The sequence below is a fragment of the Cydia amplana genome, chromosome 6 (assembly GCF_948474715.1).
Source record: "Cydia amplana chromosome 6, ilCydAmpl1.1, whole genome shotgun sequence".
Lineage (NCBI taxonomy): Eukaryota > Metazoa > Arthropoda > Insecta > Lepidoptera > Tortricidae > Cydia > Cydia amplana.
The window spans coordinates 19,447,410-19,459,627 of record NC_086074.1 but is presented as its reverse complement, the minus strand read 5'-3'; the positions used below and the strand labels follow the sequence as shown (position 1 = coordinate 19,459,627).

Genomic DNA, 12,218 nt, shown 5'->3' with positions numbered 1-12,218 from the left:
TGCCTGTTGACGGCGATTTAGGGCAATTTTTTTATCTGTAGCATAAGTAAGTTAGTGTAGTGTAGTAGGTTTAGTAAGTTTTAATATGTTGATTTTTTAGTTTTGTGTGTTAATAAACGATATCCTCTTTGAGGACAGAAAATAAGATAACGAAAATAATTTGGCCCAACTAAGTAGTAAACCTTTAATTTATATCCGTTTGAATTTTTTATCGTCCCCTCAGACTAAAAATATAACAGATTTGATCTGAATCTCGACCACAATCCGACCTTTCACTAAATATTTGCCAACGTGACCAGCCGGGAGCGAAAGGGCGTCTGATAATCTGTTCTAATTAAGTCTAATTTTAGACTATTTGCTTGTTGGGTGATTTCTGACCATTATTTAGCGGCGCTAAACGTAAAGCTAAATCAGGGATTCTATCTCATTGTTTGATATGGTATTTTGGCTTGTGATTTCAAGTGTTTTTATAAGATCTTGAAGCTGTATGGAAGCTAGATAGTCTTTAATTTTTTGGTTGCTTTGTGATTATAACAAAGATACTTAGTTTGTTGTCTAAAACTTCTTTACGTGAGACTAAACAGTAACGGCAGACTATTTGTAATACTGAATATTTCGACGAAGAATATCTTATGTTTCCTTTTTACAGTGAATAATAATATAATATATCAGAAGCTGGCTTGTATTTCGCTCAGTGCTTATGCATTGCTATCTAGAGGGGCAATGCGGCAAGCCTTCTGTTCTGGGCACCCTACCAAGCGAATATGACTAGCGACAATTTATTTATTTATAAGTTTGTATATGTCTTTACCCACTTGTGTTTCATAAATAAATAAAATAATATAATATATAATTTTAATATTTATAACCTCGAATTTTGCTAGAATGGCTAAAAGCAAGTCTCTCATTATTAAAGGGCACCACGACCTCTCCGATTATCTTTTTTAATGAACCCTACTAAATGACGGGTTCTCATTAACGTTCCGAAATCAAATCATTAGCTTAGAACGACAGTTTCTACGTCAAAGGCGTCATTGTAATGTCCCCAGGGGGCATCAAAGTGAAATGGGAAGGATAAAGCGCTTTCTTATCTAAACGGCTCACTCTCCGATCACCGTATATAATTTTCTCAAATTCCGAATTCGAACTTTATCCTGTTCTTGGAAAGGTTGCTTTTAGGATAATGTAATCATCTGATACGAGGTTGGGGAGTTAAGAGGCCGATCTGCCTGTTAGGCGATCGGTTCGTGGATTGGTTAAAAAGGAGGAATTTAACGTAATGCTGCTGAACTTTGGTTCAAGTTACGGATTGAGAGATGAGGGTTGGATGTTAGAAAAATTCAAGATAGAAATTTCTTCAATAATATTGTGTGGGTTGGTAAAATGGATGTAGATTGCACCTACCTTGAATGATGCGTCATGTTCGGAATTCAACCAATTCATATTATATTTTTATTTGTGACAATGTCAGGAAAATTAAAATCAAAACTCATTTTCGTTAATTATTTGTACCGAATGTGCAGCAAGTTCGAATATTTTTTACTTTTGAAAACAGCTCATTGCTCATTAATGAAACTAGGACCGAAAAGATAATTTTTCATATTCCTTCGGACGGATATAAGATAAAACAATATCGAATTCCGGAGTGTTGATTAAGATTCCAATAAGGGTTCTCTTCTATTACTTTAAGTTTACCAAGTACTATTTCCGTCTTCAAATTCCGCAAATAATTTATTCTTGTATGCCACAGGGTTTATGGACTGATTTACATTTTACTGAATGTTTAACACCTTAATCGTAATGTACATGATGTAACAGTATAATAAATTAAATTAAATATCGACCTCCAACCAGTTTAAATACCGTAAAGCTGGCGAACGAATAAAAAGAATTCAGTAAGTATATTGAAGGCCTTAGGCCCCTTAAGGCCTTTTCATCAGTTCGCGTCGACAAATTGGGTGCGACCGGATGATTTATGGCGAATAACAATTTATTCCTTTCAGGAATACTTATACCACTTATCCTTGCAACTGAAAATCACCTCTATTTCAAGGTAAGTAAGGCTGTTTTAGCTTAAATGGTTTGTAGAGATAGGAGGTTGTGTAAGTGTAGTAGAAAGTGTCGGATTGGCCCGAGCTCGGTCGTAATGACCTGCCGGTTGTATCGCGGATGTGGATTTCTTTTCCTTGACGTTTGATTGGTGATATGAATCGCTAGAATGATTTGTTTCATAAATGGCGCAAGTATTGATGATGATTGGACGATTTGATGGTCGGTGACGGGATACAGTTATTTGCAAGGGGGCAAAGTTGTTGTTTAACTCTTCGTGCTAATATTGATACCAAAAGATTCCAAATTAGAAAAACCGGCCAAGTGCGAGTCGGACTCGCGCACGGAGGGTTACGCACCATCAACAAAAAATAGAGCAAAACAAGCAAAAATACGGTCACCCATCCAAGTACTGACCCCGCCCGACGTTGCTTAACTTCGGTCAAAAATCACGTTTGTTGTATGGGAGCCCCACTTAAATCTTTATATTATTCTGTTTTTAGTATTTGTTGTTATATCGGCAACAGAAATACATCATCTGTGAAAATTTCAACTGTCTAGCTATCATGGTTCGTGAGATACAGCCTGGTGACAGACGGACGGACGGACGGACAGCGGAGTCTTAGTAATAGGGTCCCGTTTTTACCCTTTGGGTACGGAACCCTAAAAAAGGAATCTTGAAACGAGAGAGAGAGAGTCAAGAGCTAAACAAACTTTGCTACCGAGTGAACACAAAATTGTTCACCACACCAACGCAAGTCTGTTAAACATTACAAATCAAATCCAAATGGACGCTATATTTTTCAGGCTTCTAGTTATTATAGCTCGTTGCCCGTCGTCACAGAATCATCATCTTCCTCGCGTTGTCCCTGCATTTTGCCACGGCTTATGGGAGCCTGGGGTCCGCTTGGCAATTAATCCCAGTAATTGGCGTGGGCACTAGTTTTTACGAAAGCGACTGCCATCTGACCTTCCAACCCAGAGGGTAAACTAGGCCCGTATTGGGATTACTCCGGTTTCCTCACGATGTTTTCCTTCACCGAAAACCTACTGGTAAATATGAAATGATATTTCGTACATAAGTTCCGAAAAACTCATTGGTACGAGCCGGGGTTCGAACCCGCGACCTCCGGATTGCAAGTCGCACGCTCTTACCGCTAGGCCACCAGCGCTTCGCACAGATTCGCACAGAATAAATAATAGTATTACCGTCGTATCAAGCCGTGGTACTAAGTAAGGCCCACTTGCATTGCACCGTCCCACTAACCCGGGGTTAAGTGGTTAAACCGTTAACCTAGTGTCATATTATACTGGTAGCCATGGTAACTCTTGGTTTAACCGGTGATACCGAGTTGAACCATTATAGTCTAGTCTAGTGGTTTCAAAGTTGCTAGTTATTTTCTCATGTATTTTTAGGGTTCCGTACCCAAAGGGTAAAAACGGGACCCTATTACTAAGACTCCGCTGTCCGTCTGTCTCCAGGCTGTATCTCACGGACCGTGATAGCTAGACAGTTGAAATTTTCACAGATGATGTATTTCTGTTGCCGCTATACCAACAAATACTAAAAACAGAATAAAATAAAGATTTAAGTGGGGCTCCCATACAACAAACGTGATTTTTGACCGAAGTTAAGCAACGTAGGGCGGGGTCAGTACTTGGATGGGTGACCGTTTTTTTGCTTGTTTTGCTCTATTTTTTGTTGATGGTGCGGAACCCTCCGTGCGCGAGGCGACTCGCACTTGGCCGGTTTTTTTTTGTGTAAAACGTTTTCACTGTTCTGCTACTTACATCTTTTTAATGAAAATACCTATATTCATTTTTGTAGTGTTTATAACTGCCGAGTACGTTTCACAAAGGTACCTTAAACATAGCTATAGGTAAAATTAAATTTAGTTTTTTAAACACTACCCAATTTCAAGTTAAGACTTGAGCGAAATAAAGTTTCATAGAAATCTCGATAAGTTGAAACCAAGAATGAATACGCATAATCACCGTGTACACTGCACTTTTCCTGCAAACGTGAATACTGCACTTTATGTTACAACCCTCTTGCAGTAAAACATAGATTTCCTCCGATAGATCACACATTACTGAGCATTGTGTGCGCGGATGGCGTTTAAAGCAGGCTAGGAGGCAAATTCGGACGTTCACTTGACATCAAATCTATATCTATTCTAATAGATCTCAGTTACTCGTAGTTGAGCGTTTTCCAAAAAAAGTGTACATTTCATTCATGTCTTCAAAATATTGACTACTTGGGCTCATTTTACTCAGAATCACGCCTCATACATGAAAAAATGTGTCCCAAAATTTTGTATGAAAATTTTTTTTTCCAGTGCGTCATGTTCATACAAATAAAAAAAAAATCATACAAGAATGTGACGATCTGGAAAGGAATTTTTTGGACACATTTTTTTATGTATGAGGCGTGAATGTACAAATTATTCTGAGTAAAATGAGCCCAAGAAGTCAATATTTTGAAGACATGAATGAAATGTACACTTTTTTTGGAAAACGCTCAGTTGACATTTGCTTGCGAGCTGTACGTTTTATCTATGGACTGGGCGCTCGAGCATCCCTGAGAGAGAAATTCAAAGAAGTGAACATTCTTACCCTTGCATCTCAATACATACTTGAGAATATTATGTATGTTCGGAAAAACGTCCACGAATTCAAGCTTAACAGTGATATCCATAACCATAACACTAGAAACAAACATAAACTTTCTGTGCCCGCCCACCGCCTCCGTAAGGTTAGTAAGTCTTTCGTCGGGAACTGTACACGTTTTTATAACAAAGTTCCCACTGATATAGCGAATTTACCACTTAACAAATTTAAGTCACACATTAAGCGCTCCTTGTTGAGTAAGGCGTACTACACTGTAAATGATTTTATAGATGATAGAGATGCCTTTAAGCCGGCAGCTTGATTTCGATAGTATAATAAGAGTTAATATGTATTGTTTTTCTTTTCTTTTTTTTCTTTTCATTGCGAATTAATCATGCTAGTGTCCAGTAGAATTGACACATGAGACCATCATGTTCTCGATTAATTAGGTATATTGTTTATATTGCTTAATTTAATTTTAGTTTTTGACACTTGGAGACCTTATACATCTCTTAAGTTTTAATTTTATTTTTAATTTGTTTGTACATATTTATATTTTTAATGATTCTGACACTTGAGAGACCTATACATCTCTTAGTCAATATAGGGCATTTTGCTTAGTAATTATGTGAAGATATACCGTTTTTCATGTAACATACAAGAACAAAATGTTGTGTCTCACAGCTATACGTTATTACAATTTAAATATTAATATGGCCCGGCAGCTTGAATATGTCATGCTCGCTTAAAAGTCTTTGCTTACGGTGGCGTTGTTGATCGGGTCGCCACTTTCCCGAATGAAGGTTGAGAGAGGCGATATACTGAGATACGCGTCATACTCGTGAACGGGTGCTGTTTGTGGAGACTGGTCTATTTAAGCTAACACGAGCTATTATATTTAGTAACTTTATTTTTGAGTATAATTACATGGACACACCTCATTCGGTTCTCGTATGCTATTTTATTTTTACTATCATTTTCTTTAATTTAATGAATGTTTTAATTAGGTATACAGGATTTTGACTCTTGGAGACCCTATACATCTCTAAGGATAATTTGATTAACTACTATATATTGTAATCTTTTAGTTATGATGACACTTAGAGACATTTACATCTCTAAATAATTTTAGATTATAGTTTTTGTATCTTTGTGGTTTTTTTTTTCAATACTATTGTTATTGCGTTTTTTGTAATTCGACATTTAGAGGCTTTATACATCTCTATGTTAGTTTGATTTGATATTTACGGCTTAGTTGTATTTTATAATTATTGATGTGTTTTTTTTGCTGTATGTAAATTCCATATTGACGTGTAAAAGTGCCCTTGTGGCCTATTTGCTGAATAAATGTTGATATTTGATATTGATATTGATACTTGGAATTGTCCGTAGATGTATTAGCGCTAGCGAGACGCACTTGCGAATGATACCTAACCGACATCATAAGGGATACGTTCGCCTTTGTACTGCCTATCCAGTGCCATATATTTGTGTTTTGTATTTTGTACAATAATGAGTTTATTTATACATACATACTTACATTCAGGTATCGTTTTTATGTCAAGTGTACGTTCTAATTGGCCTCCGTAAAACCTTGTTATACATATGCTGTCGCGGGTGGCGTTTGAAGCAGACCGTAGCCTTATTATATGCTGCATCTAGTGGCATTGATCTATGCAGTAAACTTACAACGTTCACGGCATCTCTGAATAAAACCGGACTTTTTGCCTCAAACTTACACTGCATTATTCAAAAGTTGCTGGGACAAGTCCGTGATTTAATATCGTAACTAGTCGAGTTCCAGCGCCATTTTTACGTTTTTTCAAAAACTATTCTGATATAGTGTTTGTTTGCTGAAGTGGAAGCTTCGGATACAAGTTGGGAATTGCTAAATTGTATTAAAAGTTTACTTGCGGCGGACATGCATGATTATTTAATGGAATTTAAAATGAGCGGTTAAGATGCAGGTTTAGAGTATCGGGGGGACATGTTGTGTATATTTTAAAAGGTTGGGTGAAACTTTGTTTCCATACGGGTGTAGTATACTTTACTATTCTAAAGATACCTACCTACACAGTTGTTTATGAAAATATTGTTGTTTTCATATATACTGGGGCTACTTCAGAGTACCTGCTTACCTACAAAATCAAACACAACTACAAATATTGTCGTCATGGTTACATTATTGTCTGTTACGTTAGTGTTAAATTAATAACAGTTTTGTGAAGTCGGTTATTTTTTGTTAATAGTTATTATGTATACTTACACGACAGCTATAGGGTCATCAGCCATCGGCGTCTCGACGAACGAGACATGCTTGGTCCGGCGGCTCTTCGGGCGGTATTCGAGCTTGTTGGCACACCCCTTGTTCGCCTTCGTTCGCGCCTCAAAGATGACATGGGGGTGTTTCTGCTGAAACAAGGCGAAACATAGTGTTAACGGGCGGAAATGGACTCTAAATCTTAGAAGATAAGATTGTTTTTTGATTGTATAAAATAACAAGAAATCCCATTGCAGATGTCCGATTACAACGGACGCGTAGTTCCTGAGGTTCCTGAGAGAGAGACACGGTGGGGTGTTTAGGGTTCCGTACCTTAAATGGGTGAAACAAACAGACACTATGGACCCACGAAAGTGACCATAGGAACTCTGTAATAAAACAACGCGCCCTAATTGTGTTCGGGTTTGTTAGAACTATATCGATGAGTGTTTTGATACCTGTTTAGAAATCAGTCAGCGATAAAAGCTTGTATCAAAAATTAAATTTTCGTCAAAAAATCTTGTTGATTCGATTCTTGACAGAATTGTATGTCCATTTAGTAATGTATGTACCTTAAATCGGTCTAGGCATACTTCACCTTAAGAAACGGCTTCACTGATTTAATTAAACCAGAGACTTGCAACTTTGCAACATTAATGGATAGAGTTGCGCCGAAACTGCAGAACTTCACGCTCATTAATTTTAAAATCCCCCAAAACTATTAAACTGTTCAGAGTGAATAAATCTTTCTTGGATTTCTTTTAAAGTATCAATAACAAAATGAATCTTGTCGACTCTCGATAGAGCTCGGAATCGATTGCTAATTTGCATCTAAGTAAATGATGTCATTTTTTGTCCGTACATGTACTGGCGCGAGGGTGTCAGATCGTCCCCAAATATTTAATTTATTTATTTAAATACCTAATTTACTTTTTAGGGTTCCGTACCCAAAGGGTAAAACAGGACCCTATTATTAAGACTCCTCTGTCCGTCTGTCCATCTGTCTGTCTGTCACCAGGCTGTCTCTCATGGACCGTGATAGCTAGACGGTTGAAATTTTCACAGATAATGTATTTCTGTTGTGCCGCTATAACAACAAATACTAAAAAGTACGGAACCCTCGGTGAGCGAGTCCGACTCGCACTTGTCCGGTTTTTAATCTTGTTTATCCCTCTTATTAGTTAAGGTTTTAAGTAACAAAAATAGGTCGAACCTTTTTTTGCTTGATTAAAGCATGAAACTTGGCACAGTTGTTCCTTATATCAAAATAAGCCGATTAAGATCGGTAGCCCGAGGGACCCCCCGCTTAAGCCCGAGAGAGGGGGGGGTCAAGTAGCGCCCCGCCCGGCTTCATTCTAAAAATTCTAACAGGCCCCGTTTAGCTAATAGGTCATATTTGGTATCAATTACGGATAAATAAATAACGTAGAATTCATTATTGGTATAAAAAATTGCAATTTGTTGAAAATAAAATTAAAAAAACACAAAAAATCTAATTTTTCAAGTGTAATTTTCGTTTTTTATTTATTGTCAAAATTGAACTGCTTGGTTTTTCTACATACAAAAAATATGTCAATAAAGCCTATTTAATGCAGATTTTAAAAACATAACTTTTACTAACCTTTATGAAAAAGAAATTGCATTAAAAAAACATATATCGTCCCGCGCCGGTGAATATCTTGTTACCGACATAGGCATCGATATAGACAACATCCGAAGTACACACTCTGGAGACCGACTAAATGTGTTGTTTATTATTGTAGATCATATATTAAAGATAGAAAGGCGTACATAATATTTGATTAGAAAAAAAATGTGTCGTTCAGTGAAAAAAGGGACCTTGGAAAAATTTATCATAGAGCCTCTCTTTTGTATAGAAGCATAGTTAATTCCAACCACTCCATGGACTCCATGGTCCCTGTTCTCAATGAATAAGAAGTAAACTGTAAGTATTATTTAATCTACTTACTTATTACATTGTAGAATAATTTGCCAGTAACTGGCCGCTTTAATAACTAGCCGCTCTAAACTAAAAATGAATTCTATTCACCTATAAACAGAATTCATTTTAATATAAGGTTCCAAAAACTGGCCAGCTTTCAATAACTGGCCACTGGCTGGCCTAAAATGAATTTTTGGTTTTGGGTGGCCAGTTACTAAAAGTGGCCAGTTACTGGCGAATTACCCTACCACACTTTAATTTTGCGTCTTGTGTCGTAATACGGTTCCTTCCCCAGACACATAAATGCGTACATTTCATCATTCATGTAGTTGCATCGCGTTTTTTATTCCGGTTTGCATTTACTTCTGGTCAGTTTCAAACATATTCTGACCAAAGCAGGTGTCAGACCAGTGTCGAACCCATCGTCTGCTTCTTGCTTCCATTCCCAAGAAGTCTGACGGACTGAGCAAGTTTGACGACGAACTAACGTCTGAACCTAAACATCAACCCCTCGGTACACTGCGCGTAATAGGGCATTTATATGGCTCCCTTTTGTTAGAATTAGGTATACATTATGGAATTTAATAATAAAATAACTTAGCAGTGACTTAATCTCATAGAACAGGTATAACATTATACAACTCTTCATTTCAATATCCCGGTGTAACTTGCCTTCTTCAATATTGCACTTATTACCGATCATATAATAACATTTTAGTATTTTAGGGGAATGCTTTTAGCCACTGCTATTGCTCAATCTTGTAAGAGCTTGAATCCTTGTAGTGGTTTGGTTGAACTCTGAACAGATTCCATGCTTCGAATTCACTTTTTCTCCCCTTTCCACTGAATGCTCGAAACAGGGCTAAGACTTCCGCTCTTTTAGGGTAAATAAAAGATAGTTTACTTAGCTTATAGAATAGATAATTTTATTAGCTTAAAATATAATTCCTTGATCTGGATGCAATGGTGTGTCATGTGATATAATTGTGTTTTCCACTGTGTCAACGTGAGCCCACAATTCCTGTAGTTGGGGAAATATTCGTACGCATGAATCTAGTCTAGCTGCTATGACTACGTTCATGTCTACTGTGCGTATCAATACCTTGCAATGACTGTTTTACAGCATCTGCAACTAGGGCCATCATATTAAATGAATCGGACTTTTCATGGTTCTTGGAGTATTCGGAATCTCACGAGGAACATTACTTGTGACATATTTCTCTACACAATTTCGCGATGGCATAAATAAGGACTTTTAACTCTTCGAAGTTTTGTCAACACAGTGTCTCAAAATAATTTACCTAGTGGTAAAGAAATGAGTTTCACTAAAAGATCAGTGGTTATAAGTGAAGCTTACCGTCATGGTAAATTAAACTCTAATTTATTTCTATCGGGCCCTGAAAAACCAGGAGTCGTGCTCGTATTCCAAGCATTCTCTCGATCGACCTTGTAATACTGTAAGCTTAATAAGACTTGTGATGTGGGTACTACGTGATATATATCATATATATTTGATACATACACTCAAAACATCCATAGGTAATTCAGGAACAAGTATTCACGATAAACAAACAAATAAATGCCTTCTAGAATTTGAACCCGGGTTCCCCATTTAATATAAGGTGTATAAAAGTGAGATCTAAGCATGGACCCTTTTTAGCCTGGCCGATACAAGGATTCAAGCTCCTACAGGATGGAGCAATAGCAGTAAATAAATAGCATTCGCCAAAACTTTATTATACCTTTATATGATGATAGGTGAAATAACCTTGTAAAGCAAAGTACAGTGATACTTACAGATAAAGCCGTTGCTAAATAATTAAAAAATGCCCGAAATAATTCTTTACATGAATCGACTACTGAAATAGAAGCAGCCTTATCAGGATAGGATTATATGTTTGGGGTCAGACTTTAGTTCCTCTTTAAACTTGCTCAGTCCGTCTTCTTGGGAATGAAAGCAAGGAGCAGACGACTGTTTCCAAACTGTTCTGACAACCCTGCTGTGGCCAGAATATGGTTGAAACTGACATATATACGTGAATGACGAAATGTACCCATTCATGTGTCGGGGGAAGGAACTGTATTAATATACAAGACGCACAATTTAAATGTGGTATAATGTAATAAGCAAGTATATTAAAGAATACTTACAGTTTACTTCTTATTAATTGAGAACAGGGACCATGGAGTCCATGGAGTGGTTAACTGGTGATTAACTAAATACGAGTATGCTTCTATACAAACACGAGGCTGGCTGTGATAATTTTTTTAAGGTCCCTTTTTCACTGAACGACACATTAAAAAAAAATTTACGCTTTTCTATCTTTATAATAGAATCTACAACAATAAACAATACATTTAATCGGTCTCCAGAGTGTGCACTTCGGATGTTGTCTATATCAATACCGATGTCGGTAAAAAGATATTCACCGGCGCGAGACGATATAAGTTTTTTTTATGCAATTTCCTTTTAATAAAGGTTTGTAAAAGTTATGTTTTTAAAATCTGCATTAAATAGGCTTTATTGTCATATTTTTTGTATGTAGAAAAACTAAGCAGTTTAATTTTGACAATAAATATAAAACAAAAATTACACTTGAAAAATTAGATTTTTTGTGTTTTTTTATTTTTTTTTTCAACAAATTGCAATTTTTTATACCAGAAATGAATTCTACGTTATTTATTTATCCGAAATTGATACCAAATATGACCTATTAGCTAAGCGGGGCCTGTTAGAATTTTTAGAATGAAGCCGGGCGGGGCGCTACTTGACGCCCCCTCCTCTCGGGCTTAAGCGGGGGGTCCCTCGGGCTACCGATCTTAATCGGCTTATTTTGATATAAGGAACAACTGTGCCAAGTTTCATGCTTTAATCAAGCAAAAAAAGGTCATTTCACTTAACACCCTCACTATATAGCAACAACTATAGCGAACGATCCATAATTTAATCAATTATTACTAAAAAGCTTTATTAAGCGGTACAAAAGCCACATTAATAAGTACTGCTGTTAATCTGTTCGCATTACTTCCAGTCTACGAATCACACAAATTGACGTATTTATTCGCTTAGGTATATATATACAAACGTATAACGTGATAATAAGGTCACTAAGGGTGCCCTCTAGTGATCTAATATAATTGAAATGCCTATTGATAGTTTACTTAATCTTGATATTTAATTAATAGGGTATTTGACTTTTTTTATGAATGGTATCAGTCGATCAGGTTTGTTTTGAGGATTAAATGTCTGTATAGGACCCATTGTCTTAAAGCAATACAAAAGTCACAAATGATGGTCAAAGTCTGGCACCCGCACTTTACTGACAAAACGCTTCAAACAAAATGGCAATACATCGT

The 12,218-nt window shown here is 36.7% G+C and overlaps 1 protein-coding gene across 12 annotated transcripts in view; it reads right to left on the bottom strand.

Annotated features, from left to right (window-relative positions):
- LOC134649042 (disintegrin and metalloproteinase domain-containing protein 11) overlaps window positions 1–12,218 on the bottom strand; it is a 631,585-nt gene that overhangs the window by 46,692 nt on the left and 572,675 nt on the right. For all 12 annotated transcript variants that reach the window (XM_063503746.1, XM_063503744.1, XM_063503743.1 and 9 more), the window contains one exon: window positions 6,926–7,068. In XM_063503746.1, coding sequence (XP_063359816.1) covers window positions 6,926–7,068 — 143 coding nt within the window. The remainder of the gene's footprint in view (window positions 1–6,925; window positions 7,069–12,218) is intronic.